At 38.8% G+C, this 27,162-nt stretch overlaps 2 protein-coding genes across 4 annotated transcripts in view; both read left to right on the plus strand.

Moving 5' to 3' along the window:
• Nucleotides 1–24,043, plus strand: part of slc38a3a (solute carrier family 38 member 3a) — a 34,820-nt gene extending 10,777 nt beyond the window's left edge. The window contains exons 1-17 of one of the 3 annotated variants that reach the window (XM_057361674.1): nucleotides 3,655–3,913; nucleotides 4,803–5,001; nucleotides 5,826–5,858; nucleotides 6,058–6,154; nucleotides 6,275–6,390; nucleotides 10,945–11,018; nucleotides 11,753–11,845; nucleotides 13,052–13,133; nucleotides 14,990–15,072; nucleotides 15,299–15,357; nucleotides 16,689–16,850; nucleotides 17,345–17,424; nucleotides 17,740–17,840; nucleotides 18,665–18,789; nucleotides 19,647–19,791; nucleotides 20,356–20,459; nucleotides 20,847–24,043. In XM_057361674.1, coding sequence (XP_057217657.1) covers nucleotides 4,898–5,001; nucleotides 5,826–5,858; nucleotides 6,058–6,154; nucleotides 6,275–6,390; nucleotides 10,945–11,018; nucleotides 11,753–11,845; nucleotides 13,052–13,133; nucleotides 14,990–15,072; nucleotides 15,299–15,357; nucleotides 16,689–16,850; nucleotides 17,345–17,424; nucleotides 17,740–17,840; nucleotides 18,665–18,789; nucleotides 19,647–19,791; nucleotides 20,356–20,459; nucleotides 20,847–20,951 — 1,563 coding nt within the window. In that variant the 5' untranslated portion in view covers nucleotides 3,655–3,913; nucleotides 4,803–4,897 and the 3' untranslated portion in view covers nucleotides 20,952–24,043. Of the gene's footprint in view, nucleotides 1–3,654; nucleotides 3,914–4,802; nucleotides 5,002–5,825; nucleotides 5,859–6,057; nucleotides 6,155–6,274; nucleotides 6,391–10,944; nucleotides 11,019–11,752; nucleotides 11,846–13,051; nucleotides 13,134–14,989; nucleotides 15,073–15,298; nucleotides 15,358–16,688; nucleotides 16,851–17,344; nucleotides 17,425–17,739; nucleotides 17,841–18,664; nucleotides 18,790–19,646; nucleotides 19,792–20,355; nucleotides 20,460–20,846 lie in introns of those variants that run through there. The other 2 variants (XM_057361673.1, XM_057361676.1) reach the window with 2 other exon arrangements.
• Nucleotides 24,044–25,575: 1,532 nt separating this feature from the next.
• The window catches only part of gnai2a (guanine nucleotide binding protein (G protein), alpha inhibiting activity polypeptide 2a), a 56,484-nt gene continuing 54,897 nt past the window's right edge, over nucleotides 25,576–27,162 (plus strand). Inside the window, exon 1 of the mRNA XM_057361799.1 lies at nucleotides 25,576–26,364. Coding sequence (XP_057217782.1) covers nucleotides 26,247–26,364 — 118 coding nt within the window. The 5' untranslated portion in view covers nucleotides 25,576–26,246. The remainder of the gene's footprint in view (nucleotides 26,365–27,162) is intronic.

Genomic DNA, 27,162 nt, shown 5'->3' on the forward strand with positions numbered 1-27,162 from the left:
AAAGTGTTATGCTGGCGCTATACCTCTCCCTTGGTCAAATGACTTGAGCGTGCTGTGCTATTTTTGACAGCGAATGGAGGTTCTGGATGTTCAGGCATCTGTATATCCATGGATTTGTTTTAATCCGCCCAGTGGTAAACACATACTCAAAAAACACAGAATCTTTTTGTATGTGTTTGATAAGTACAGTGCTGTACAGTATTACCTGTTTTTCAGAAATGGGGATGTTTACCAAGAACAATAGGAGATAATGTTTTCTATTTGTTTTATGAACACTAAACTTTGGTAAACATTAATACTGTATGTAAGATTTATATAGCTGGTAAGAATGGCAAATTTATATATCTTCCAAAAACAACAATATATAATTAAATTGGCATATATAGTATGGTCTACTCCAATTGATCGGATAGAAATTGATCGTATGGATGATCGGATAGGCAGACAGCTGCTTACAGATGGTTACTTTTCAAAACTACTGCTTGTGTTTTCCACAGCATAAAGAAAATCATAGAGGTTTGGAAGAACATGCGGGTGGGTATGTGATGACATCATTTTTTTAGTTGGAACATCTCCTTAACCGCATGTGGCCAAGGATGTTGTGCCTTTTTCTGTCACATATTGCTTAACTGCTTTCATTTACTTTTTGAAGTGAAGTTCTAATGTATATTTTGTTTATTAAACTACTTTTCTGCAAGTTGCAATTCTCACACTCAAAAAATGCTAGGTTGTTTCAATCCATGGTTGGGTCAAATCAATGTCGACCTTTTTTAGGTTCATTTAAAGCACTGGTTAAGTTTCTCTATATTTTACCCAACCATATGTTGAAAGAACCCATCATTTTTTTATTTCGAGTGTAAAGTTCCCCAATGCATATAATACTAGTCTAGTTTCATTAATGGGAATCTTTTTCTTGGAATATGGTGAATATGACAGAACACAGATAATCTGGTATTATACTCCAGATGGAGTGGACAGGCGGATGTTCACTGCTACCCAGCAGTTCCATATCCTTCATCGGTTAATTAAAGACCAGGAGCCTTTGACTGTGCAATTAGCCTGGATATTACAGTGCAGGTTTAATGAAGTGTATAGCAGAGGTGTGTGTGTGTGTGTGCCAGGTACACACAGCTGGTATGACTGTAAGTAATCAGACAGCAGGGATCATTTAGCTTTGACTTCGGAGAGCAGGATGCGAAACCACGTACACAACGCACGCACATCTGAAAGCCAACAGGCAAACATTCCACTGCTATGTAAACCTCTGGACTGAGTGACGTGCCAGTGCAGCTCTGCCCACGTCACTGCTGCTGTGATGTTGCATCAGCTGTCTTGCTTGCCTTTCTAGTTTGTGAGAGTGCCACGTTTTATTCTCTCTCTCTCTCTCTCCCTGTGCATCTCTTTATGTCCGCAAGATCAATTCGGTTGTCAAGGATAAGTAAATAGGATTTTGCGGGTTTTGGATAAAGAGTTGATTTCACCCACTTACTATGCGTACGTGTAGGACTTTCACCCAATGCCCACATTTAGCAATGTTCCCAGGAGAGAGACTGTAATGTGCATCCATATTAAGCAATATTGCTATTGCGTGTGGTTTGGAATTTGAACAAACTGCAGGTTTTAAACTTTCATATAACTCATCCTGTGCCATTTATACTGCAGACATGAATTATATCTCAAATTGTGTAGCTTGTTGAGACGTGGTGTGCTATTACTTTTTGAAGCAATGAATGAAGAGATTTTTGTGTGGTGGATAAAATATATATTTTTTGGATATGATAAAATCCCCTAGATTTATATTGGGCAAACTGCATAGGACCACCCTGGCAACCATCCACACGTCATGGCAGTGAGTTTTGCACTAGATACTCTTAATCTCTTCCTCTCTCTGTCCGTCTTCTCTTTCTACCTCTTGCTCTAATCCGGTCTGTTTCTCTCTCTTTCTTTCACACTTGTGTTTTCCCAGAGGCTGGTGGTGAATTCGTGACGGAGAGGGATGATTCAGACTTAATAACAGTTATTTATGGACACTTTAAACACATTCGTTTGCTGTTTTCTAATAAGTGCCTTTCGCTAAAACACTGAGCTAAATCAGCTCCTGATGCATTACGTCGCAGCGGTTGTGTTTCTTCATGCTCCGTGCATGTGACTGCTTGATGTCATGCAGAGTAATGAGTACAGATGAGCATGTTCTGGCCTCTTTTGAGGAACATTGTTACGTTAGTAGGGAGGTGTTGTTATTACGCTGGAAGTGTGGTGCATGGTTTTGAAATGCGGCTTTAACCTCATCAATCTAGGAGGCTAATACTGTGTGGAGTATTTAATCTGTGAAGAAACTTTTCATTATTCGAGAGACGTAAGCTATGACCCAATTGGCAGAAAACTGTGTTTAGGAGTCACTTCAGCTGCCAGACATGGACGCAGAATGAAAACAATTTCTGTTTTTCCAACTCGGCTGAAAGTCGTCGCATGTTCTAGCTTTTATGCTTTTGAATAGAGGGTATGCACGTGACGTCACATTCCCACGTGAACACGTCAAAACACGCTCCCTTGAGTGGCAAAACACTCAGCAAAATGTCTGCTTGCAATATCAGAAAATGCAATTCCGCACAACATATCAGTTTCCAAGGACACCTGGTTCCTTTGTAAGTTGTAAGGGTCACCGTCGAGTGTTTTTAATTTCAGCAAATAATTGTCTGTTTTAGTCATGGTTTCTTTGTTTCTCCTATTGAAAGCAGCCATTTTGCTGCGTGTTTTACCAATCTAGGGGGCGTGTCCTGGCGTGTTCACGTGGGAAAGTGACGTCAATGCATATGCGACAGCAGGGTTGGGGTTGACCTCACCGGCTCCGCCCAAAGCTTTGAACTCCACCAGCCAATCACGTGTTACCATTTCTTTGTTATGCGCAGACTAGAGCTTGTCTGGTTAGCGAGCTGGATGAATGACAGGGGGGTTCTCCGTCGAGCATTTTGGCTATCGCATCCTTGGCACAAACCTCTGCCCCCATCATAGGTCTGCTTCCTATTTCATGAGCTGTTCCTGAATTTAGGGTTCCCTGTTTTTTCAATTAGGGGCCTGATGAATTACCTTTTCAGCCCTTCGAGTGCCCCGGCGAGTTTGAGCCGAGGAGGCCCCACTGGTATAATGACGCTTGGCACAATCACCCTTCTGTTCCTCCAGCCCTGTTCCCAGGAAACCACACAGAATGCACAATTGCGTACCATGCTTTGCTGCCCAACCGCATTGCTCTGGCCGTAGCTGAGCAGCAAGCTGAGTAACGTGGCAGATCGCTGGCTGGACGCGACCCGAACAGACCGTTCAGAGTTTATCTTTCCAGAGTTCACACCCATTCATTTTCTTCTCGAATATTAAATCTCAAACGGTCGCATTTGGTCCGAGATATAGGAAGAGAGCGGGGGACATATCAGAGGAGAGAAAACCTAGTTGAAGGAGAGTACTTGAGGTTATGCCAGCCTAAAGCTCCAAGCATGAAGAGAGCATGAGCTTCTGCTAATTAAAAGGAAAGGAATGGGCGAACGGTTTAAAAAAGTCAGATGAATAGACAAAGAGGGCCAGAACTGGTTCTGAGCTGGTTATGGCTGGATCCGTCAGCTTTCATGGCCTTCTTCAATGGGCCTGCTGGTTTGGAGTGTAGGTTCCCTCCCCTCCTTTTCCCTTTACTTCAGTTTATGCATTGTGGCTAATGTGATACTTGGGCACCAGCCTTTCAGACCAGGATTCGGGACACCAGGGGGCCAAGGGAGAGCCTGGAGACCCACAGCCTGTGCTTTCAGAGCTCCAAGCTCCAGCAGGTTCATCATAAACAGCCACGGGGAGCCGAGGACCAAAGAGGCAGGAAGAGACCACAAAACAGCTATAGAGACATCAGGAGCTGTATAGTGAAATGTGAGAGGTGGGCAGCCCTTGGTCGAGTCAGGAAAGTGACTACTTATTCACGGTTCTGGTGGAAAGAGACTGCAGATTGTTGTTCAGCGAAGTTAATTTGTTAATGGAGACAGAGCTGTTCAGAGGCTTTGATGGAGCAGGTTTGTGATGTACGAAGGGAGAAAAACAGAAAGGGAGAAAAATACAGAGAGCCAAAGTCAGAGAGGAAGCTTAAAGTTTTGAATGAGAATGATTACATTTGATGTGGTTTTAGTGTCTTTTTTATTGCCTTTTTTGGAATTAATTGTAAAACTCGTCTGTATTACATTTGCTGGACGGAAAAGGTTGATAAATGGGTAAATTAATTGATAAATTAAAGCAATTATTTTCTTTCAACTATACATTGCACAAGCTTTTTTCAGCCGGATTATGTATTAAAGCTTCGAAAATTTTTATTTAGCATCATGTTGTTCAAATAATGTACTGTATATGACTCTATGTTCTGTGGAACACATAAGAAGATATTTTGAGAAACGTCTCTGTGGTTTTGTGTTCATACAATGGAAGTCAATGGTGGCCAATGTTGTTTGGTTACCAACGTTCTTCAAAATATCTTTTGTGTTCTGTTGAAGAATAAATGTCATACACGTTTGAAAGACACGAGAGTGAGTAAATGATAAAAGTTCATTTTTGGGTGAACTTTCCCTTTAAGAAATCAATGTTATGTTGATTTCGAAGTGTCATGTCACATTTCATAACCAGTGTTTCTGTTACAGGTCACAACTGGAAAAAAATCACAGTCTTAATCTCATCCTATTTCGAGCCGTTACGTAATACATAGCTTCACTGCTCCATTTTTACACGGCTAACCAGACCACCTCCATGAATATGTGCTCTTATGTGTCTTTTTCTTATAGAGCTCTAACAAGAGAAGAGACGGCGCTTACTACACTGATCTTCCTCTCTCAGGCACACACACTTGAAGGTCGAGAGAAATTCTCATTCTAAAACCATGGAGCCCGCCGAGATGAACACTATCCCCAATGGGAAAGGGCACGAAGCTGGCGAGGACACGACTGTTACTGCAATAAAAGCCCAATCAGAAGATGCAGCTCAGTAAGTGTGCACTCAAGGGTGCTGGATGTACTCACTGTGTAGTTAAGGATGGTTTATTGTCGATCATTTAATGTCTTTTCCATTTTAAATGTTTAAGACTAGTCTAGACACTAGCTGAACAGGTGACAAACGGTGCCATTAAATGCATTTTAGCGGTGCTGTAAATTGAAAGTGTGTCGTTTGTGTGTCACTCAACATTCGAGAAACTGAAAATAATCAATAATAATAAGTAACAGGTTTTCTATACACCCCCATCTTCTGTTTGTCAAACAGAGAGCTAGTCCTACCCCAAACTCACGCCATTGGTTAAGCTTGCTTGGTTTAGATGGTCAAACATACAGCGCAATGTTTTAATGATGTCACAGAGGCACATTATGTACAGTACTCATTTAAAGGGCATTAACCTACGAATGGATTACTTATAAATGCAAAAGTAGGTCTTTGTTTTGTCAAACAGTGTATGAACCTTAGTTTGTATTTGTGGTATCTTTCAGCTAGCCTAAAAGATTCAAGTCCTCTCAATAAGGTGAAGCCTGTCTGTCATTACAGTTTTCAATGTCACAGCACAGTTCAGACATTACTGGGCACACAGCACTGATGTTATGATCTTATCTTTTATCTGTGTTCAATGTGTCTGGGATTGTGTAGGTGTTTTTGTACATATGAATGTGTGTCACCCTGCATGTAAAGGATTTGCCCCATCACCTTTAGCAAATGAAATGTTTCACAGATGAATAAGGACACGCGCACAAATCTAAAGCTTTAGGTGTTCACTGCATTTTTTCCGTTTTTTTGTGCTTTCGTGGATGCTGTGTACTTTATAGGGAACTTGTACCAAATAGCACTGAAAATACCAGGTATGTCACGTTAAGAGAGGAATTATTCAATCTATACATCATGTAATGTCATGTAAATTTGTAGCTGTCAGTATTAAAAGCACCATTTAAGTGATCCATAAGACCTGTGCATTATATTCCAGTTCATACAAACAGTGAAACAGGATGTTGCACTCCCATGTATTTTAATAGCCATTATGTACTGTTACATTTGTTATAGTACTGCCAGAACAGCACATAACGTGGACGCAAACCTGGCAGAAAGCTCTGAGTTCCTCTCCAAAGCAGATGAAAAGAAAACTCCTCGCTTCACAGATGTAAGGAGAGCTTTTGATAAGACATAGCAGTTTGTAACAGTGTGTCTCTTCAGGCAATGTGATTTTGGAAAACATCATATGAATGCGTACACTAACCTCTCTGTTTTTCATCTTGCTCAGTTTGAGGGGAAGACGTCTTTCGGGATGTCCGTCTTCAATTTGGGAAATGCCATCATGGGAAGTGGAATTCTGGGGTTAGCTTATGCCATGGCTAACACAGGCATTGTCCTCTTTGTGTAAGTTACTGTTGAACAGATAAATGTATGAATGAAAAACACACGTACGTGCCCTCCAGCTAGAAATGATGAAATGATCAAAATTTAGATTGTTATAAACCACTTTGCGTAGTTGATTAAAAAGCCTATAACCGTTTTTGTACTTAAAATGAAATCCTGTTGTGTTTTTTTGGTGCGGAATATGAACACTAATAGATGCTGTTAAACTAGTTTAATTACAGTGATGGATGATTGTGTGTACACACAGGATGCTTGTGTGCACTTGTGTGACATGACCTTTAATACAGAAGTCCTCCTTCATTTATTCTTGGTCATTCAGGCGTAATGGTGTTTACTGGATCATGGCCAGTAATCATAAGATTCTTGTAGCCATCACCACTGTGCCTTTGTGCCCCTTAATCCCATGCATGTTGCTCTGGGGGTAGTAAATGTGGTAAAAGGCATGCTATAAGTATTATTATTGGTAAAATTAGAGACATGGACCTGAAACATTCACATATTTATCTTCCACAATGTGATACTTTTTGAGTGATAAATAATGCAGGGTGGGACTAGATTCTATGCCTCGGTTTTGATTGAATTGTGAGATGTTTTTTTGCATTTTTGCATCTTTTTCACAACACAAATCTATCACAAAATCATTAAATAAACAAACCCAAAGAGTTATGATTATAAAAATTCTGAAAATAATTTTTCTTTTGAATAACGTGCACTGATGCACTGGGCAGATTTTTAAAGAACTCACATGTTTGGATTGTGTGAAGTTTGGCAGTGAAAGCAGATAGTTAAGACTTTGTAGCTCTGTTGGTAGATAAGCTACTCCTGCACATTCCGAAATTTGGTTTTATAAAACATTTTGTTCTAGCTCCATAGCTAATCGTTTACTGCAGGGGTTCTCAACCTTTTTGACTCCAAGGCCCCCCCCTGTATTCAACAATATTTAAAGGCCCCCCTTCCACTCACAAAATCTCCAACTTCTACCCAATAAAATATTTCAGAGCTTGATATTAACTGGAAACTGGTTTATTCAATATAGATATGGACAAATAGGTGTGAAAAAAAGAAATATTTTGGTTTTTAGTTTTTAATTTTCAATTATTAGTCATCCTGAGGTCCCCTTGGAAGTCAGCCGGGGCCCGCCTGTTGAGAATCACTGCTTTAGCGTTTTTATGGGGTCATTTTCAGACTTTTCCCCTCATAACTTTTTTGTTTTTTTCACACAATGCAAACTGCAGACGTCGTGGTTAGGGTAGGAGCATAGTGGTCGGCCACTGAGTAGCTGACGATTAATGAGGTGTACTGTATAAGAATTATATTGTATAAGTCAAAGACAGAAAGATGTATATACATATATCATCATTGATCAACTTGTGTGTATAAATACTGTACGTATATAAAATATTTGAAATCCAATCGAATTAAAACAGGCTTCCAATTATTCAGCTAGTCACTAGTTTCTGAAAGCAAGCACATTGAATCTGGGTTAACTCCTGCTCTCTGTGTTGGTGTGCTTGCTGTAATAATCCGTTAAAAACGTAGCCTTTATTAGAAAAGTCAGATGGCCAGAGAGATTGTTTCCGGACTGACCTTCAGTGGAGCTGAGCGGGCCGTACCAGAACACTCACTGCACACGAGAGCTCTGCATTTATCTCATTCACGTTGTATTGCCTTTGTTAACAAAGAGTCTGTCTTGTAGTGGTGGTGTAATAGTGCCTGCTACTTAACATTGACTCTCCGCTTTAATGGTAAAGATTGGGTTTGCATGCTTTGGGAAAATCAGTCTCAGATATCAAAGTGATTTTGAACAATTGGACTTTATGTGTACTGAATTGCACAGCATGTGTTACCTGTCTGATCTGAGATCAGTATTTCTTCATTTCTAGCTGTGGCTCTAGGCAAGGCATATATCAAACCTGGACATTGTTTAATGATGCCGAAATTCCTTTCAATATTTTGTGATGTTTTTTAAAGTTCTTAGTGAATCATAAATGATACATAATGTTTAGCATGATTGTTGTTTAATATGTAGAGTAAAAATAAGGAAAGACGGAGATGGGGAAGAAAGGGAGATCGATTGGGGATTGTGTGGCATTGATGTTTGTGTGAACTTTTGCCTTGAGATTTTACCTCCTGTGGTGTACTGGGAAAAGTGGTTGATAAAGGAATATACTGTGTTAAGATGTATGTTGTTTATGCTCCTTATAAGACCTGTTTGTTTAGTGTGTGATGTGTATAGTTGACTCTAGTAATTGTACTTTAGAGATAGTGGAGGCAAGGATTTTATGGCAATAAAAACATTTGAATATATACTTTGAAACTGCTTGAATAAATGCTCTTTCGCCACTCAGATAATCTTATTGGTCTCAATGGTACAGCCGTGTTGGAGTGTAAATTATCAGTGTGCTTACAAAGAGTGTTAGTCATCCACTTTCTTCTTCATTTACTGAAGACGTGTTTTCCAATAATTGAAGAACAGATGAAGCCACTTGAATTAAAGGTCTGAAATAAATGGATGCTCCAGAATAAATTGTGCCACACACTATGGACAGTATCAATGTGTTCCTACCAGATGTGATTAACCCGATCTCACAAATAAACATACTATAAAAAAAACACAACTATATTATGATTTTGTATGAATTTGTATGATGTGAATGGTACAAAAAACCCCTTTAATCCTAATATCACTGCATAGATTGTACTAAAATGTATGAGATCTATGAATTTACACAAATAACCCACCTTCTATAATAGTTGCAAATTGCCATGAGATTGTGTTGAATGTGACCCAAGTTTCAAAACAGACAGGTCATTTGTCTCGGCACGCTGAAAATGTCATATGACACGATGCAGCCAATTAGAACAGAGCTGATGTTTAATGTACAGTTATGTGTATGTAGGTAAGACATAACTTATGAATAGTTTACTCAAATATGAAAATTCTCATACTATTAACTCATGATTATACACGATTATTTACGTTACATAATTTACTCGCACATGATTCATTTTATATTAAAACGCCGTAATGTCTTCTAAAGCAGTGGTTCTCAAACTGGGGGCCCCCAAGATGGATCCAGGGGGCCACAGATTTTGTGGCATTTTATTAAATATAGAAATTTATCATAGATTTTATGCAATCAAACATCAGAAAAATGACACCACCAACCAAAAGAATTGAGGTTCCAGCATTGTATAACTGAATGTTTTTGGTTTAATTAAAATTCTAAGTTTAAGATTATACGTCTTTATATGGGGGGCCGCAAAGCGATGCACTTAACACAAAGGGGGCCTTACAACGAAAAAGTTTGAGAACCCCTGTTCTAAAGAAATGAGATCCAAAATGGCAAAACTCCAAAAAGCACATCCAGCCATGACTCTTCTTGGTTAATAAATGCTTTCTGACGTGAAAGAATACGAAGAAAATTACGTTTTGAGTTTATTTAATGATCGAGTACTTCCTATATTTAACTGAAGCAGAAAAGTCATAAACGTCTAGGATTGCATTAGGTGGAATACATTTAGAAAAATGTTCATATTTGGCCAACTGATCTTTTAAAGCTTAGTGAGGGCAGAAACTATCAAATCGTTCACCTCAGTCAACTGCTAAAGAAGATCATTAGATACTTGCTCTCAGCTTGTGTTGTGTCATTCAGGCCAGCTGCCTCCACTGACACAGCCCAGATGGTAAGCAAATCACATGTTTTATCGAGATTATTTAATGCTTTATTATCTCTGGTAATGTAATTTTTTAAACTGTTCTAGTTGTACTCCATTTTTAAGATACAGTATATGACTGGTACGTCTTCCTGTAGCTCCAAGGTTTGAGTTCTAGGGAACACTCATGCTAATAATATGTACTGTATACTATGAATGCACTTCATATCTTTTAGGATAAAAATGATCTTCCAAATGATTTTAAGGACTGAATATCTACGGGAGAGCTCCTGTGAGTCAGCATTGCACTCGTCGACTTCTGCTCCTGCAGCTCGACCTCGTGATTAGAAGAAAAAAGCAGGAGAAAAGAAAACGTGTGAAAGTTGAATCTGAGTGCTTGGCTGACTGCTTACATCGGTAGAAATGCCAAGACATTCTGAGACTGGAAAAAGAGCTGAAACGGGCCGTTTGAATGGAGGGAGAGGAAGAGATTTTGAGTCAGTAGAGCATGTTTTGGGTTCTCAGCTGTGAGCTGTTTGTTCAGATGTTGGCAGCTGGAGGGTCTCGTTGTATTTATGGGCCGTGTGATACTTGTGATGACGTTGTCTGGTACTTTTCCACCGTTGTACCCTTTTATTTGTTTCTTTGCAAAATATTAATACACTGTTTTGTAATACCAACCCTGGCAACTGATTAGCAATTCACAACCTGTGGAGTTTTGTTCACGTATATCCCAGATGTGTATGACTTTCTTTAAAAAATTGAACACGAATAAATACACAAATGTCTCCCGACCTTAATCCATTTTAAAGAACTCTTTAGAGTAAATATAAAATATGGCCACATTTGGGCTTGACTTTTTTTGTCCCAATTGCGTTTTTTTTTTTTGTCTCTCAGAATTCTTCTCACCGCTGTAGCTGGTCTGTCTTCATACTCCATTCACCTGCTTCTAAAGTCCTCAGGGGTTGTGGGTAAGTTTTGCGTTACACTGCTATGCTGTCTCTTGTAATATAGTTTATGATATGTCTGGAGAACGGCATGATGGGTATTATGAAGAGTTTAGATGTAGCCGGGAACTGACGTACCGCGTCTCTCTCACGGCTCCGTGACCATCTGCTTCGCTCCTGTGTGAGACATTTTAATTGGCCAGAATATTTCTGGTGTGCATCGTGCTAAAAATAGCCAAACATCCGCTGTGCTTGATCAATTGTGGCTGTCATCCTCAGTGCTTTGTCAACTATAAGCCCACGGTCGCCATAAACCCACGTTTGTTACCTTGACAGATTGTCAGACCTCACATGATGTACACTATATGATATATTTAAGCAGTAAATATACAAAGCAGAGCTGTAATTGAATATAGCCACGAATGAAGGGTTGTCGGATTTGATGTGCAGTAGATTGCCTAAAACCCCTTTAGCCATGACTGTATTCAAAATATAACATTGCCTTGAGTATTATAGACTGTTGTTGGCCGATCAGCATCTAGAGATCTGTTTTGTAGTATTTAGTAATAGACAGATATTACATTTACATAATATCAAGTAAATATAAATGGCTGGTAAATAAAAACTCGTACTGTGGGTGAAATTGTAATGAAAGTGAATTTAACACAATGGAAAGAAAGTTAATTTTTCATTGAACAGGAGATTTCCCCCTGAATTCTGCCGTGTTATATTAAGTGTTTTTGCTTCTTTGTTGTCAGGCATTAGAGCTTATGAACAGCTGGGCTACCGAGCCTTTGGCACACCAGGCAAGATGGCTGCCGGCATCGCAATCACCTTGCAGAATATTGGAGGTGAGACGCTGCCAACACACTTGCATCTCAGGAGACACAATGTATTGTATTGTGACCCCGTGAAGGACGCTACACAAACACACACACAGCTCTGCAGAGGACCTAAAAATTTATTGATTTCATTCATTTCTTATTAACACCCTAGGTCATTGCTCTTATTTGTTTTTTATTCCTTTTTTTAATGATAACTCTCCTGTACAACACCTCCCTCCCCATCCTTCTTTTATAAGGTTAGGGTTTAAGCTATTTTCAAGAGACTAATGTCGCATTAGTATATTATGTATACATCTCATAATCTCATAATCAGTCGGATATGAATAAATCATACAAAATAGCCTATATTTTGGGGGAAAACCAGTATGGTTCAGGTAAAATTTATTCAAATGTGGGACACAGATTGTCTAAAATGTACTCAAGGCAATGCAAGTTTATTTATTAAGCACATTTCGGCAAAGAAATGAAAACGTGACGGCATCTTTGTCCTGTGTCAGCCACCGTAGTGCTTCGAAAGGGGAGTGAGTCATTGGTTGCAATTTGCAACGTCACCGCTAGGTGCCGCTAAATTTCATACACTGGACCTTTAAGTATGTAAAATAACGACGAAATTAAATTGAAATAAAAGTGCAAAAAAAGGATCAAAGTAAATGAGATGGAATACAAAGCTGTGGAGATCTGCAGTAAAGATGCAGTTTGGGCCGAACATGACAAATGTCAATGGAAAAGGTTACACTTTATTTTACAGTGCCCATGTTACAGTACTGAGTAATAATAATTGACTACATGTACTTAACCTGTAGTTACATGTAATTATGCATAATGTATAGTAAATACTATAGTAGTAAATACATGTAACGTGTAACAAGCGCACAGTAAAATAAAGTGTTACCATCAAATGCTGAAACTTGACACTGGCCTGACATTATGTTATTTTTTATGTTGGTTTTTAATATTGTTTTGACTTTCAGTTGTTTTTGAAGGTTTTGTCATTTGAACTGTGATTCAATCTACAGTGAAAAAGATCCTGTGCTGTCTGGCGATTGTTGCATGTTTATTATAGAAGTGATTCTTCTTTACTGTGACATTTGCTGGCAGGATAATAACCACAATCCCCTGTACGTACCCTGGATTAGAGGGTGTTTACTGTATATATTTGTGTGTGTGTTTGTTGAATCTCACAGCTGTCCTCTCTCGTTTTTCATCTCAAAGCAATGTCCAGCTACTTGTACATAGTGAAGTACGAGTTTCCACTGGTGATCCAGGCTTTTCTCAACACGGACAATATAACAGGGTGAGTGAACCTGTCAGTGATTGGTCTGGATGGTCCTGAAACCAAATATTGTGTTGTGCTGTTTTTAAACCCAAATACATGTCTCCACTGTTTATTGGCCGGATTAGGACATGAGATTAATGTAATCTGTTTTAGCCATATGTCAAGACCCCCATTTGTTTAATTATCTTGTAATACTACCAGTTGTTTCTATAGCGATTGGTGTGTGTGTGTGTACTTAGAGGTACAGAAGTGTGATAGATCGACTAGATTTGGCGAGAGCAGCTTTGTGTGTGAAGATCAGATCTTTCCTGACTATAACAGTCGGTTGCCCGGCCTGAGAAGTTTGTGCGTATGTGTGTGTGTGTGACCGTCGCCTGTGACGCAAGCAGACTGCAGATGCGATGACTGGAGCTCAGCCCGACAGAAGGCCTGTGCACATACACGCTGGAGGACGCCTCAAAAACTCCACGGAAACGACCTTTGGCTAGCTCATTTGAATTCCTCACCTCTCCGGGTGAGCGAGGAGAATCACGACGCGGTAAACAGCGGTGATTCATCTCAGTTTTAGCAGACACTCATGCAGCCGTCCCATGTGAAAGAAGTACAGCAAGGTTCAATAAAGATCCTGATCTAAGATGAATCAGAACTTGATGACAGTTCATTCAAAGCAAAAAGAAATCTAGAAAGATACAGGAGAGTGTGCTCATGAGGTAAAGAATTATGCATCTTATGAAGCATGATGGATGACCTAATCGAATTGGAAAGTATGGTGCCGTAAAAATAATCACTGCAATATATTTCATGTATTGCAAATAACTAAAATATATACAAATGAGTTTTGGATTACGTAAATCAAAACACTTTAGGGAGTGACTTGCCATAATACCCGTTTCCATGGTGACAGCAAATTCTCTGATTGGCTTTGTGGGTCTTTATATGCAATTTATCACGATTTCGTACAATTGAAATAAGAATCTAGCGGCATTATGGCTTTTACAGAAGCAAATGACAGGTTTAATTCTGAAACCGTACAGTCGCACTTTATTGGCGCTGCGTATTGTTGGCTTCCTGTCGTGGTATTGGCCAGTTTCGTGATCTTTCAAGTCACTTTGGTAAGCATTAAATGTGTTCCTTCATTTTGTACCCAGACAGGCCTTCATCTTGACTGGACAGTAAGAACTGTCGAAAGGAATGAATTCACAGTATGTTATTGTGTGTTCAGGCATGTGCTGACATGTGCTGACTCACACTACCGCTCACGTGAAACCAATGTGGCAGAGAAAAAACATTTCACACACACACTCACGGATCTTCACACAACCAGTCAAACACTATCATTGTCTCATCAAGCAGAATTTCTGGCTGTGGTTCAGACTGTTCCTAATGATCGCTCAGTCTTGGTCTTTAAGGGCTGCCATGTTTTTGGTCTTAATAGGGGGCAGAATAACAGGCTTAGCAGCTTTAGGAAAGAAAGAGAGGATTATATTCTTTAATAGGGTTCCTCACAATCATTAAGCCAGATCCATGGCCTGGACATTAGGGTCTGGATACGAATGACACCAATGGTGACCTCAGCTTCTTAAAGGGATAGTTCACTCAGAAATGACCATTCTTTCATCATTCACTCATCCTCATTTCATTCAAAACTTTTATGAGTTTAATTCGTCTGCAAAACACAAAATAATTTTTTTTGAAAAATGTTGGTAACCAAACGACATTGGCCCCCATTGACCCCCATTGACATGAAGGTGAATGTCAGAATTTGTATTTTTGGGTGAACTATCCCTTTGAGAAATATCCAATAATTTGTTTCAGTAGCATGAGGGCTTGTTAATGTATGTCTTTTTGTTTTTCTCTTTTGGTCTATTTCACAGGGCGTGGTATTTAAATGGAAATTACCTGGTTGTCATTGTGTCATGCAGCATCATCCTGCCATTGGCTCTTATGAAACAGCTCGGTAAGTCCCAAATCTCTGATTCTTATGCTCTGAACACACGGCTTGATCTTCTCATGGCTGTCTGACTGCGCACTGAAATGCATCTGAGACGATAATTATGGCCTAATATTTATTGCACAAATGTTATGTTAGTGTAACAGTTTTGTTTTTAATTGATGTAAGCGTCAACTCAGACTCTTCACGAAAGCCTTCTGGGAAGTTTATTCACTGCATCTGTGTGTTTCAGGATACCTCGGCTACACCAGCGGTTTCTCTCTCAGCTGCATGGTGTTCTTTTTGATTGCGGTACGTTCATCGTCCAAGTTAAATCTGTCTGGTTCTGCTGGCATATGGTGTTTGTTTAGCAGTGCTGTGCTTTTTTTCTAATTTCTCTGTGAATCACGTGCCAAGAGTGTGACAGTTTTTTTCTCACTTTTTAATTAGCACTGTATAAATCTCACGGTTAGCAGGAAGATTTTGTTGAATATCCTGACGGTTTCCACCAGCAGGCTGAATGTGTGTACTGTGTAGTATTTTTAGAGTGGGCTTGGTGCTTCTCACTGACCTAGTTTTAGAAAGGCTCTTTAATCTGAACACACAGCTTCAGGTCTCTCTGTCCCCACGCAAGCGTGCGTGCGTGCGCTATAGCTTCACGCTGGATTGGTGAAACCGTCTGTTCTTCATTCAGTATCTAACCTTGAGAGATAACACTACTCCTCTCTTGTCTTTTACCCTGCTCTTCTCTTACCTTCTTTTCTGCTCTCGGGTCTTCGGTGTTCAAACAAACACCAAATGAATGAACACAAAGACTCATCTGATGTGACACTCACTGATAAATAACTTTCGATGTAACTTAATTTCATGAGGATTCAAAATTTGTATGATCTTTTAAAATAAAAGCACTTAATATACTGTAGAAACATTGCATTTCAGAACTCAAAACTTCCACATTTCAGAAAGACATTTTAGAAGAAACAACCAGTTCTGAAATCCTTTGATTTGCAGCAAAAGAAACATTCATTTATACTCGTTTTTAATATACTTTAATAATATACTTTAATTTAATCTTTAATAGATTTTTTTTCAAATCTATTATTAAATTGTTTTAAAAAACATTGTATTCTTGTATATGTCACGCGTTGTGCTGGTACACGAGCACACGACAACGGTGTATAATCCAAAAGGTATTTTAATAATAAAGCCACAAGGAAACCAGGAGCCAAACGCACACTGACATAAACAATACCGGACAACGGAATGGGGAAAAACACAGGGCTTAAATAACAAGGGAACATAATCAGGTGAGGCACTAATTAACTAATAATGAACACAGAAGACAAAAACCAAACTGAAGACAACTGTTACAGTATAGTTCTACTTTTTGGTATAGTTTTTACCTTTTCATTATTGTTTTTATTGAAGTATAGCAGGGCAAACCTGTGAGAAAGCAGAGCAGAAATAAAAGTCATACAGGCACAGCAGCAAAAACAGCTCCATTTAATTTGAAAGAGAGAAATACAAAAAGAACTCAAGTTTGGTATAGAAATGAAAATTGAATCTGATAAAAATAAATGACACTAAAATCACTGTGAGATTGAAGCAGATATAACGTTTAATTCCTTTATCTCTCCCTTCAGGTGATCTATAAAAAGTTCCAGGTGCCTTGTCCTTTCGTTGACTTTTCCCATAATAAAACTGTGGTGAGCTTTAACACAAGTGTGGCTGACCCTGGAGGAGTGCACATGACCCCTGAAGATGACCCCGCGTGCACCCCACGCATGTTTAACATCAACTCACAGGTGTGTCTTCAAACTTTGGCCAGCATCTCAATATACTGAAATAAAGCTGTGGCGTTAAACTTCATGTATTGTAAGATTTTGAGCCGTTTCAAATGACACTGCTGTTCTTGATATAGTAATAGTTGTATGATTCACATAAATCTGAGTGTAATTTTCCAAGCGTTCAGATAACATTTCTCAAAATGTGTGAAAATCTGGAAAGTTAAGTTGACGTAATGATAGCATGTGTTTGCCTTTCTAAAGCTCAAGATAGTGTCGAGGTGTTTTTTATTGCCAGAAGGCTAGCCAAATTCATAAGATATTGGATAGAACTGGTATTTCACCTAAAAAAATGTGCACGACGGTCTGGCATTTCTAATGAGCCCAGGACATGGCTTAATCACAGCTACAGTTGGCCCTCTGTAATGTGCTACAGTGTTTAATGGCCTTTAAAATGTGGGGTTTGGGGTATCCATGGTAACGAGACGTGATCTGGTCTGTGTGTTTTCAATCAGACGGCCTACACGGTTCCCATCCTGGCTTTCGCATTCGTGTGCCACCCCGAGGTGCTGCCAATTTACACGGAGCTGCGCAAGTAGGTGGCAAGTTCTTTCAGCCGGTCTGGAACCAAGGATGAATCATTTTGTGCATATGGATGTCATTATGCTGTGCACAGCTACCCATCTGCTTCACTGTCCAAAGAACTGTGTGGTTGAACCAGCCTAGAGCATATCAATGACACGCTCAAACATTAAAGCTGTAGTTCACCTGAAAAAATGAGTGTTATATATCAAAGAATTATAATAGATTTTGCAGAAGCGTTTATATGTGTGGAGTGTTAACTGACATTCCTAAAGCGTGTGTGATGTTAAACAGATCTGTGTTGCGACATTTGATTTCTTGATTTTAGCCCCACCAAGACAAAGATGCAACACGTGTCCAACATATCCATCGGGGTCATGTACGTCATGTACCTTCTGGCTGCTCTGTTTGGATATCTGACCTTCATTGGTGAGACTTTAATCCATCCGTCATACCATCATTACATACCCTCCTTTCTTTCTTCCATGTATTGTGACGAGAAATTCCCAGCAAAAATATTCCCTTTAACCACACCAATCCAAATTCAGATATAGCGCCAATACGCTTGCAGCATTTAGGATTAAGTCTGTATGTATAGAAATAAATATTAAACCCCACAGTGACAGATTGGAGGAGGTCATTCTTGAAGTGGCATAAATGTTTAGCTTTAAGATGTTGATTGTGTTGATTTTAGGTATACTTGAGGTCATATATGGATAATACGGAGCATCAAGCAGCACAGATGAGCAGTGCACCACAAGGTCATTTAGCCATCCGGGAAAATTCTCTGCCTTTGACGTTGTGACTCATCTGAGATCGAGAGAGGAGGTTTTGTTAATCTGGAAATGCATTTGAGACCTGTGAGATAAAGATTGATGTGCCGAGTAGTCATTCAGATAGAGATGTCATCGGTAGGAGACATGCAGATAGAAATTCTCATTTTGGGCACAAGATTTTCACCTTCTAAATAATTCACACTCCCATTCGGCAGGTAAATCGAAAGCATAAAATCATATCCAGAGCTCAGCTGTCTGCACATGCCTGATGTTGTGATCATCTGAATGTAAGGGTCATTTTGGAGTAGTGCTATCGCTCCCTCTAGTGGCCATTGTGTATCAATGAAAACTATTACCACTGTGGTCTGAGAATTTGTAGTTAATGAAATATGTAAATAAAGTGCTGTATAATTTTATTCTTTCTTCTTGAGTGAACATTTAATACATACATATAAAGGATTATATTTGTGTTTGTAGATAAAGTGGAGGCTGAGCTGTTGCACACCTACAGCCGCATCGACCCGTATGACACACTCATCCTGTGTGTCCGTGTGGCTGTACTGACCGCCGTCACACTCACTGTACCCATCGTGCTGTTTCCTGTAAGTTACACACACAAGCATTGTGTTTTACTATCATGGTGGCTACTTTCCATTGACTTGTGTTGTATTTATGCTGAGCTAGTAATGTCTATCCCCTAAACCTAACACACACATTTCTGTATATTTGATTCTTTAAGACATATCGAGTATTTATACGTGTTATGTACCTAATATTATGTGTGGACAAAATTGGACAAAAAGGCCATTTTTAAATGTTGTAATGTTTCCACAATGTAGGTAAAAACCAAACCCACACAAACAAACTTTTAGCTTTTCAAAGGTCCAGTGTGTAATTTTATGGAGGATCTATTGACAGAAATGCAATAATATACATTACTATGTCTTCAGAGGTGTATAAAGACCTTACATAATGAAGCGTTATGTTTTTTATTACCTTAGAATGAGCTAATTCACCATGTTGTTTCTACAGTAGCCCTAAACGGACAAAATGCTCTACAGAGCGCGTTTCGTTATACGTAACATTATCTCCTTCAGCACTTCAGCAAAGAAGCGAAAACGCAATGACAGCTTTGTCCTGTGAGAGCCGCCATAGTGCGTGGAGTGGGCCGTTAGTCGCAGTTTGCAACCTCACCACTAGATGCCGCTAAAATCTCCACATTAATCCTTTAAAACTAACTTTTAAGGCAACTACACCCTATTCAGATGCAATATTTGTGTTTGAATCAGCTAGTTTAGTAGTAAGTGCACAGAGCAAGAAGACTAAACCAAACCATTGTTATAGATGTAAGCTAATCATTTTCATAGACGTTAGTTTCATTTATTTTTGTTCTTGAATGTTAATATTTCAGCGTTTAATAACACATTTCATTTTGAACGCTTTTGTTTTTTTCTCTTAGGTAAGGAGAGCGATCCAGCACTTGTTCTTCGCAAATAAAACCTTCTGGTGGCCACGTCACATCGCTATAGCTGTCACCCTCCTCGCCCTCATCAACTTACTGGTCATCTTTGCCCCAAACATCCTGGGCATTTTTGGGGTCATCGGTGGGTTTGTTGCTCTTGATTGGTGTTCTTCTAGATTCTTGGTAGTGCCGGTCTGATTCATTTCTCCTTCATTTGAGTTTCATTAGTGCGCAAAAGGGCGCAGCAGTACAGTATAGTGTCCTTATGGGTCACCATAGCATATATATGTGTATATATTATATTATGTATTAATGTCTCAGACTGTAATAATGTTGCTACAGCGCCGTACATAAATCCACCCCCAACAGCATTATTAATCATTTGTGGAATGTGTATATAATTATCAAATAAGTCGTATGTTATTCTTTTTTCTACTTCGCTAATCTTACAGCACTAAATGTTTCTCCGCTTTGTGTGAGTTTCACAGACCTCCCTCAGAGAAGAATGTGCACTATTGTTCTCTTTTAAAGGCCTAGAGCACACTATGACGGCCACCTGGGATTTCTCATTGACTTTGTTATGTGAACAGACTTGACTCCATCTTAAAGGAAAAACCTCAGATTTGCTGACTTGGGGCAGGATTTTAATGGAATATGAAAGTCTAGATTTACAGTGAGTATGTGTAATGTGTGTATTTTACCGCAGGTGCCACATCCGCACCGTGTCTCATCTTTATATTCCCGGCTGTGTTCTACATCCGCATTGTGCCTGAGGAAGAGGAACCACTGCGCTCTTTCCCCAAAATCCTCGTAAGTGCTTGTGGACGTGTGAGATCTAGTTTCTTACCTGTTCCTGGAATGCTGACGATTGAAAGCTCTCACGCGCCGTTAAATGAAGATTCCCTGAAAACTAATCATGTAAAGAGCTTGGGCAATCCCTTGGGTGAAATGTTGTGACCCAAAACCGAGTAATCTAGTTACCCTTGAGTTACAGCAAACTGCGGCAATCTCAGCTAAAGGTGGAAAGTTTCAAAGTGAGAGATTCACACCTGAACATGTTATTGTAGTATTTGTGATTGAACAGACTGAGCTCATCCTGATTGTCAGTGTGCAGATGTACACAGTTTGTTTAGCAATCATGTGTAAGCCATACAGTATTAATAATTTTCTCTCTCTCTCTCTCTCTTTCTTTCACAGGCTGCTTGCTTCGCCTTTTTAGGAGTCTTATTTATGATAATGAGCCTGAGCTTCATCATCATTGATTGGACGTCAGGGAACAGCAAAGGAAGCAGCGGTCATTAGGCCACACCCTCTTTTGGTTAATGCTTGTATTTTTTTACAGTATATATTTTGTTAATGTGGGGTCAGTAGTTAGGGAGGATGCATAATCTCTCATTGATCTCTTGTCGCATCACCAGTATGTCCGCTATTTTAGATACAATTTTCCAGATTCTCAACCTCAGTCAAGGCATTTTTTGTTAACTGCATGTGCTGTAAATGGGCTTTTTAAATCTGGGAGCCACCCCATCTCAGGTCGGCATTAATTCTATTCAGAAGCCATCGGTTTTAAAAAGGAGTATTCGGAGCATTGAAATACAGTATTTAGCATTAAACAAGCTTGACACTTAAGAGCTTAAAGATTCAATGTTAGTGCCTGTAAGTTAAAGCCCACGATGGCTAACCCTCAAGACGTGCCATAGTAACAGCACATGCAGTATGCGGACCACAGCGTTTGCTCACAAAAGGGATTTTGCATTCTAACCAAACAGACTCACCAGCTGGCCCGACCTCCCATCAGCAATAGTTTCACGCCAGTTAATATCATAACCTTTGGCCACATTCACAAGAGATTAGAAACGCAGTAAGTGTTTTATCTCATCTTAGATATAGCAATACTCTGTGCAATAGCTGGCTGTGAGAAATCTGACACGCAAGGCTGTTGAGAGACGGTTGCCGCGGCAACGTGTGACCGAATCCAGACCCGATTGGCTGCAGTCTATTACACAATTTCCGACTTATGCAAGGTACATTTATTACAACAGATAAACTTTACAGGTGTCACATTTTTTTATCGATTTATAAAGTTGATCCTTTCTACAATATTTAGAGATACTGTATATGAATAGATATATAGGCATAAATATACAAGATATATGTACACTGTATGATGATTCCGATTTATCTGGTATCTATCATGTCCCTTTACAGTATTCAGCTGAAGTGCCATCTTTAAAGAATTTAGATAAAAAAAATTCACAGTTTCATCATAGACGATAAAAGGCACATTCTGAATATGTTTTATGAATGCTGCTGGTTGCGATGGGAAAGCACAGATCAGTTTATCACGATCCAGTATTTGTCCTGATGACAGACTGATTTTGAAACACTCTTGATAACCAAAAAAACCCACAAATATTCACAGGGTCCTCTCCTCGACTGGAGAAACAAACGTGACACATTGGTGCACATAAATGTTTATGGCAAGTAATATTAAGTTTTACCTTAAATAGGGTTGAGAATGAGGCATTTAACTTAAGTTGGTTTGGTAATGAGTGATACACTGTAGCACTTTCAGTTGAAGCACAACTTCCTCTCGGCTCCTAGTGACCAACAAACAGTATGACATAATCATAGATTTATATATTTTGTAGACAGTTATACGAACAAAGCCTATGTATTACTAACTGTAAATTGTTCAAAGAAAAAATACTAAGTAACGTGTGGATGTCTAACATGGTACATGACTATTTTAATCTTCGTAATTGTAAATCATCCTAAATACTATAAATGAAGCACTTACTGGCCCATAATGATATTAGTAGTGTTTTAGTGTCTGTATGTGTGTGAATGTGTATTTTCTCTTCTCGCTTATTGAGAACGAATACATCAGTCAGTGAATGTACTGTAATGGACTACAAGATGTTTAAATGAGATGTGCTTTTAAATCGTGGTACTTTTTTATTTCGTTTGTCTGTTTAATTCATGTTTAATGGATAGACCAGCCACACACATAAATAAATGATCATATCTGTGAAGCAGTATCAGCGTAATTACATATCTGGATGTATTTCTTCAGTGTTTTAAATGTCCCCGGTGCTGCATCGTGGGCTTGTCAGACAGGAAAGGCACTGTTATATATTAAAGATGCTTTTGAAGATATGTTGGGCATCCAAAAAAAGACGTTCTGTTTCTTGTTTAGCCATCATTTCCATCTTTGCGGTGTTTTGTATATATAGAGAAACGACTAATGATTTGCTAATCGCATATGTGTTTTATTTACTGAAGTGCTCTATTGAAATGACACGAGGAGCTCATTGTTCATTCTTTTTTGAAAAGAAAAAGTTACAGTATGTGTATTCTGGTGATGATGTTATACAATGGAGTATTTTCTCACACATTGGTGTGGTTTTTAAAGCACAAAAGTGTTACATCATCTCAACAGTGTGTGTGTTAATCTGTGTTCACATGCCTGAGATATATACAGTACTTGGTTGTCAAAGAACTGCAATAAGGATTCTGTCCTCTCTAACTATACCAGTAGCTCTTAACATAAAAAATAATAAATTACAGTTTGTATGTAGAAAGTGAAGCCTGTTGTAGGCTCAATCTAAGGGATCCCCCATTCATAATATGATTAAAGAAGACTAAAATGTTAATTTGCAGTACAATTTAAACAAATGATTGCTTTCCCACATCTCTACATTTTGTTTTAAAGAGAAAATGAGCACAGTCGATGCACCAGACATCCCCTACATGAAATGTTTTTATGATGAAGGTAGTTTACATTAACCCTTGAGATCTTATTAACCTACAAATTTTCATTGCCATCATATACCACTCAATAGCAATATCAACTCTTCATAAACCCTGCTCCAATTCAAACGTATACTGACTTTAGGAGTGGTCCGAACAAGCAATCCCCTCCGGTGCTGTGCTTCCATCTCTGTTATTTCAGAAGCACAGTTTGTTTTTAGTTTCTGATCTGACAACCGTAGCATTTTTGTAATCAACTGTGGATTGTACCAGGTCGCCAAATCTGCAAATGTCACAAGGTGGCAGAAGGGGTAAGAATTTGTACTCGTCCATTTACCAGCTGTGCTTGTGTCCTTCAGCTTAACGTTTCCCTTGTGATGTTATGAAAGTGTGATCTGTTTGTAATAGTTTATATGAATTCATTACTGACATGACGGCATTTATATATGATGTACATAAATGTAAACCCTTTATATTATAAGCACATCTATATTGTAAATAGCCAGATGATGTTATAGTCTGATGATTAAAACGTAATAATTTTTAAAAAGCCAGTTTATGTCTTTATTTTCATTATTCTCAGTATTGAATACATTGCTGGCAGTTAATGTACTGTAAACAATGTTCAAATAAAAATGAATAAATAATATTTGTGTGCTTTCTGATTTAGTCTTTGAAAGCTTTATCTCATGCAAGCTTGAGTCACGTGAATTTCTTTCTGCTTGTGTGATGTCACTGTGGTCTTTTAAACAGTCATCATGTCATTCCAAACCAGCATGACTTACTTCTGTGGAACACAAAAGAAGATATTTTGAGAAACGTGTCTATGGTTTTGTGTCCAAGTTAAGTCAACGTTGTTCGGTTACCAATGTTCTTCAATATATCTTGTTTTGTGTTCAGTATGGAATGACATGAAAGTGAGTAAATGATGAAGTTTCATTTTTTGTGAGAACTATCCTTTTAAGTACTCAGTAAAGGACACTGTGCAAAAGTTCTCCCAAAAATGAAATGAAAATTGTGTCATCAACTCACCCTCTTGTCATTTCAAACCTTTATGACTTTCTTTCTTCCGCAGAACACAAAAGAAGATATTTTGAAGAAAGTTGGTAACCGAATAGCACTGGTCCCCATTCACTTTTATTGTATGGACACAAAACCTTCATTTTCATTTGTGTTCTGTGGAAGAAAGTCATACAGGTTTGAAATGACAAGAAGAGGGTGAGTAAATGTTGATAGAATATTTATTTTTGGTTGAACTATCACTTTAACAGCACATATCTTTACCCCCTCTTATCTGTTTCCCTCATTGCTAACAGTCTGCTAATATGTAAAACTGTTTATGTTAAAACAGAGGATTGTCTTAAAGCAGCAGTTCCTGGAAAATATTCACATGGCTTGTTCTTTCCTTCCTATGTGGAGGAAAAAAAAATGATACTGATCTCCCCCAGAAAAAAACTAACATCCTGCAGACCTGCACTGAAAACACCGTTTGTATTGTGTACACATAAACCATCAAACCTGAAAGACATGTTTGAATTGGAAGTTTAATATACACAGATGTCCAAAGGTCTGACTAGTAGCAATTTTTAATTGTATTAATCACAAACTATATTATAATTGAGAGAAATAAGTAGAAATCAAGATTAATTCCAGAACCTTTTTTTCTGCTTTGCTTAAATGGTTGCATGTAGCTACTCAATGGAAGGAATGAAATCTGACCTCTTTTTATAATTTTTTGAATAAACATGGTCAGCGTTACACACGTGGTTGATACATACAATCTTTTGTGTTCCATTAAAAAGAAAAAAATAAGTAAGATCTTCCAAACAGAGGTTCTGCAAATGTCGAAAAGTTTATTTGTTTACCTTTTAAAGCGAATATTTTGTTTTGGACACACGGGGGCGGTATAAAAACAGAAACAGCACTGGCTCTCACAATTCTTTATGCCCCAAGTAAACTGTCGTTGTTCTGTATTTCTAATCGGTCTTTTTGTCTGTCTAACTTTATGTTCGTATGCCTATTTGGGAAAACAGTCCTCTGTAATGGAGCTATTTTGTTATTCGAACAAAATATGAGTTTCATACTACGAACCAGCAATGACCTGTAAACTACATTTCCCACGAGTACCTGCGGTGGGCGTATCAGAGAGGGAGTGCCAATGCGCGAGGAGACCAACAGTTACTAAATTGTCGATGCTGTGTGTGGCAGAGAGCAACTTCTCACAGAGGATCGGGGTGTGGCGGATTTGAAAACACTGAAATAAATCAGAGACCGCTCAGCATTAGCTGCCTAACGGTGCATATTCTAAACCACTGGCGATATCATTTACAGGACTAAAGGACGAAAGCAAGGGACGAAAAGGATTTTGGCATTTTTGACATTTTCCCGTCGCCGACTCTACATAGCTCGCTTTTCTTATAACTTTTTTGGTCAAACTTTTTTGGATTAGTGGACATTGTTTTATCGAGTTCCCCCCTCCTTATCCGCGTGATGTTAAACTCTAAAGTCTGGATTGTACTTTGTTTCTCTTGGGAGCCCTAAACACCAACAGTTTGCCAGTTTCTTGCTGGTTTTCCGATATTAACCATTTTTCGACCCTCAACGCCTTGTCAAGGGTTATTTGGACGTATTTAAACAACAGCGTTGGCTCTAGAATTGTCTTAAAAACATTTCCCCTATTTGATTTGCGACATCAAAGCCAAAAGAGGAAGTTATTCGAGGCCGTTAGTCACGGAAGACTATTTAACAAAAATCTCCACACGCTTCAGAAGGTGTATACCTTATTATTTTTTCTCCTGAAGCTATAATCATAAATCTGTAGCCCTGAAGCGCGCATTGGGAACCATGGGCTGTACCGTGAGCCAGGAAGATAAAGCCGCGGCCGAGCGATCCAAAATGATTGACAGGAATCTGCGCGAGGACGGAGAGAAAGCCGCCAAAGAAGTAAAGCTGCTGCTGCTGGGTGAGTGACAGATAACGGTCGGCGATTTACCGTGGAGTTTGAAGCCAAATATTATTTAGTTATTTTCTAGTGTTTGTTAAACACTTCTACTTGTTTTACACGCTTTCTGATGATGTGTATGACGAAAGCGTGAAGTTTGAGACAACCCGTCAGGGTTATGTACGTCTCCATGTTTTCCTCCTGTCAGGTGTGGCCTGAGAGTATCTGTGAAATGATTTTAGGATAAAGCGCTTTGAAAACTACTATAAGGCAAGTGTATACTTGTTTAATGGCGTAAGTGCCAAGAAAACGAAACATAAACATAATAATAATGTAATTCTACATAATAGAATGGTAGTAATCTTAAAAGTCCATGCAAAAGCAAACCCTGTTTTTTTACTAGAGTAAAAGTCACGTTACCTCAAAATGTCCCTTGTGTCACTACAGTGACCATAGTTTAACTATTATGTTTATAGCATCATTTTAAAATGAACGTTTATTTATGAGAAGAAACTCATGGGTAGGTGCAATTAATGTTCATCTTCAGAATTTTATACATTTAGGTATTTATTTTCATAAATGCCATAAAATCAATTAATGACTTTGACTGTCAGTGTATGTACAAAACCTTGTAAGCCAAAGAGAAACAGAGCTTCTTGTTTGTGGAAATCACTTTTTAAAGTTATGTTAGTGTGACTTTGGGGGGGATGTTTTGACAGTGCCTGTGACCACTCTCAACATCCCATGTGGTGCTGGACGGCCACACACACACGCTCACACTCAGCATGGACTTTGCCCTGTTCTGAACTGTGTTTTGAC

The sequence above is a fragment of the Triplophysa rosa genome, linkage group LG20 (assembly GCF_024868665.1).
Source record: "Triplophysa rosa linkage group LG20, Trosa_1v2, whole genome shotgun sequence".
NCBI classification, from domain to species: domain Eukaryota; kingdom Metazoa; phylum Chordata; class Actinopteri; order Cypriniformes; family Nemacheilidae; genus Triplophysa; species Triplophysa rosa.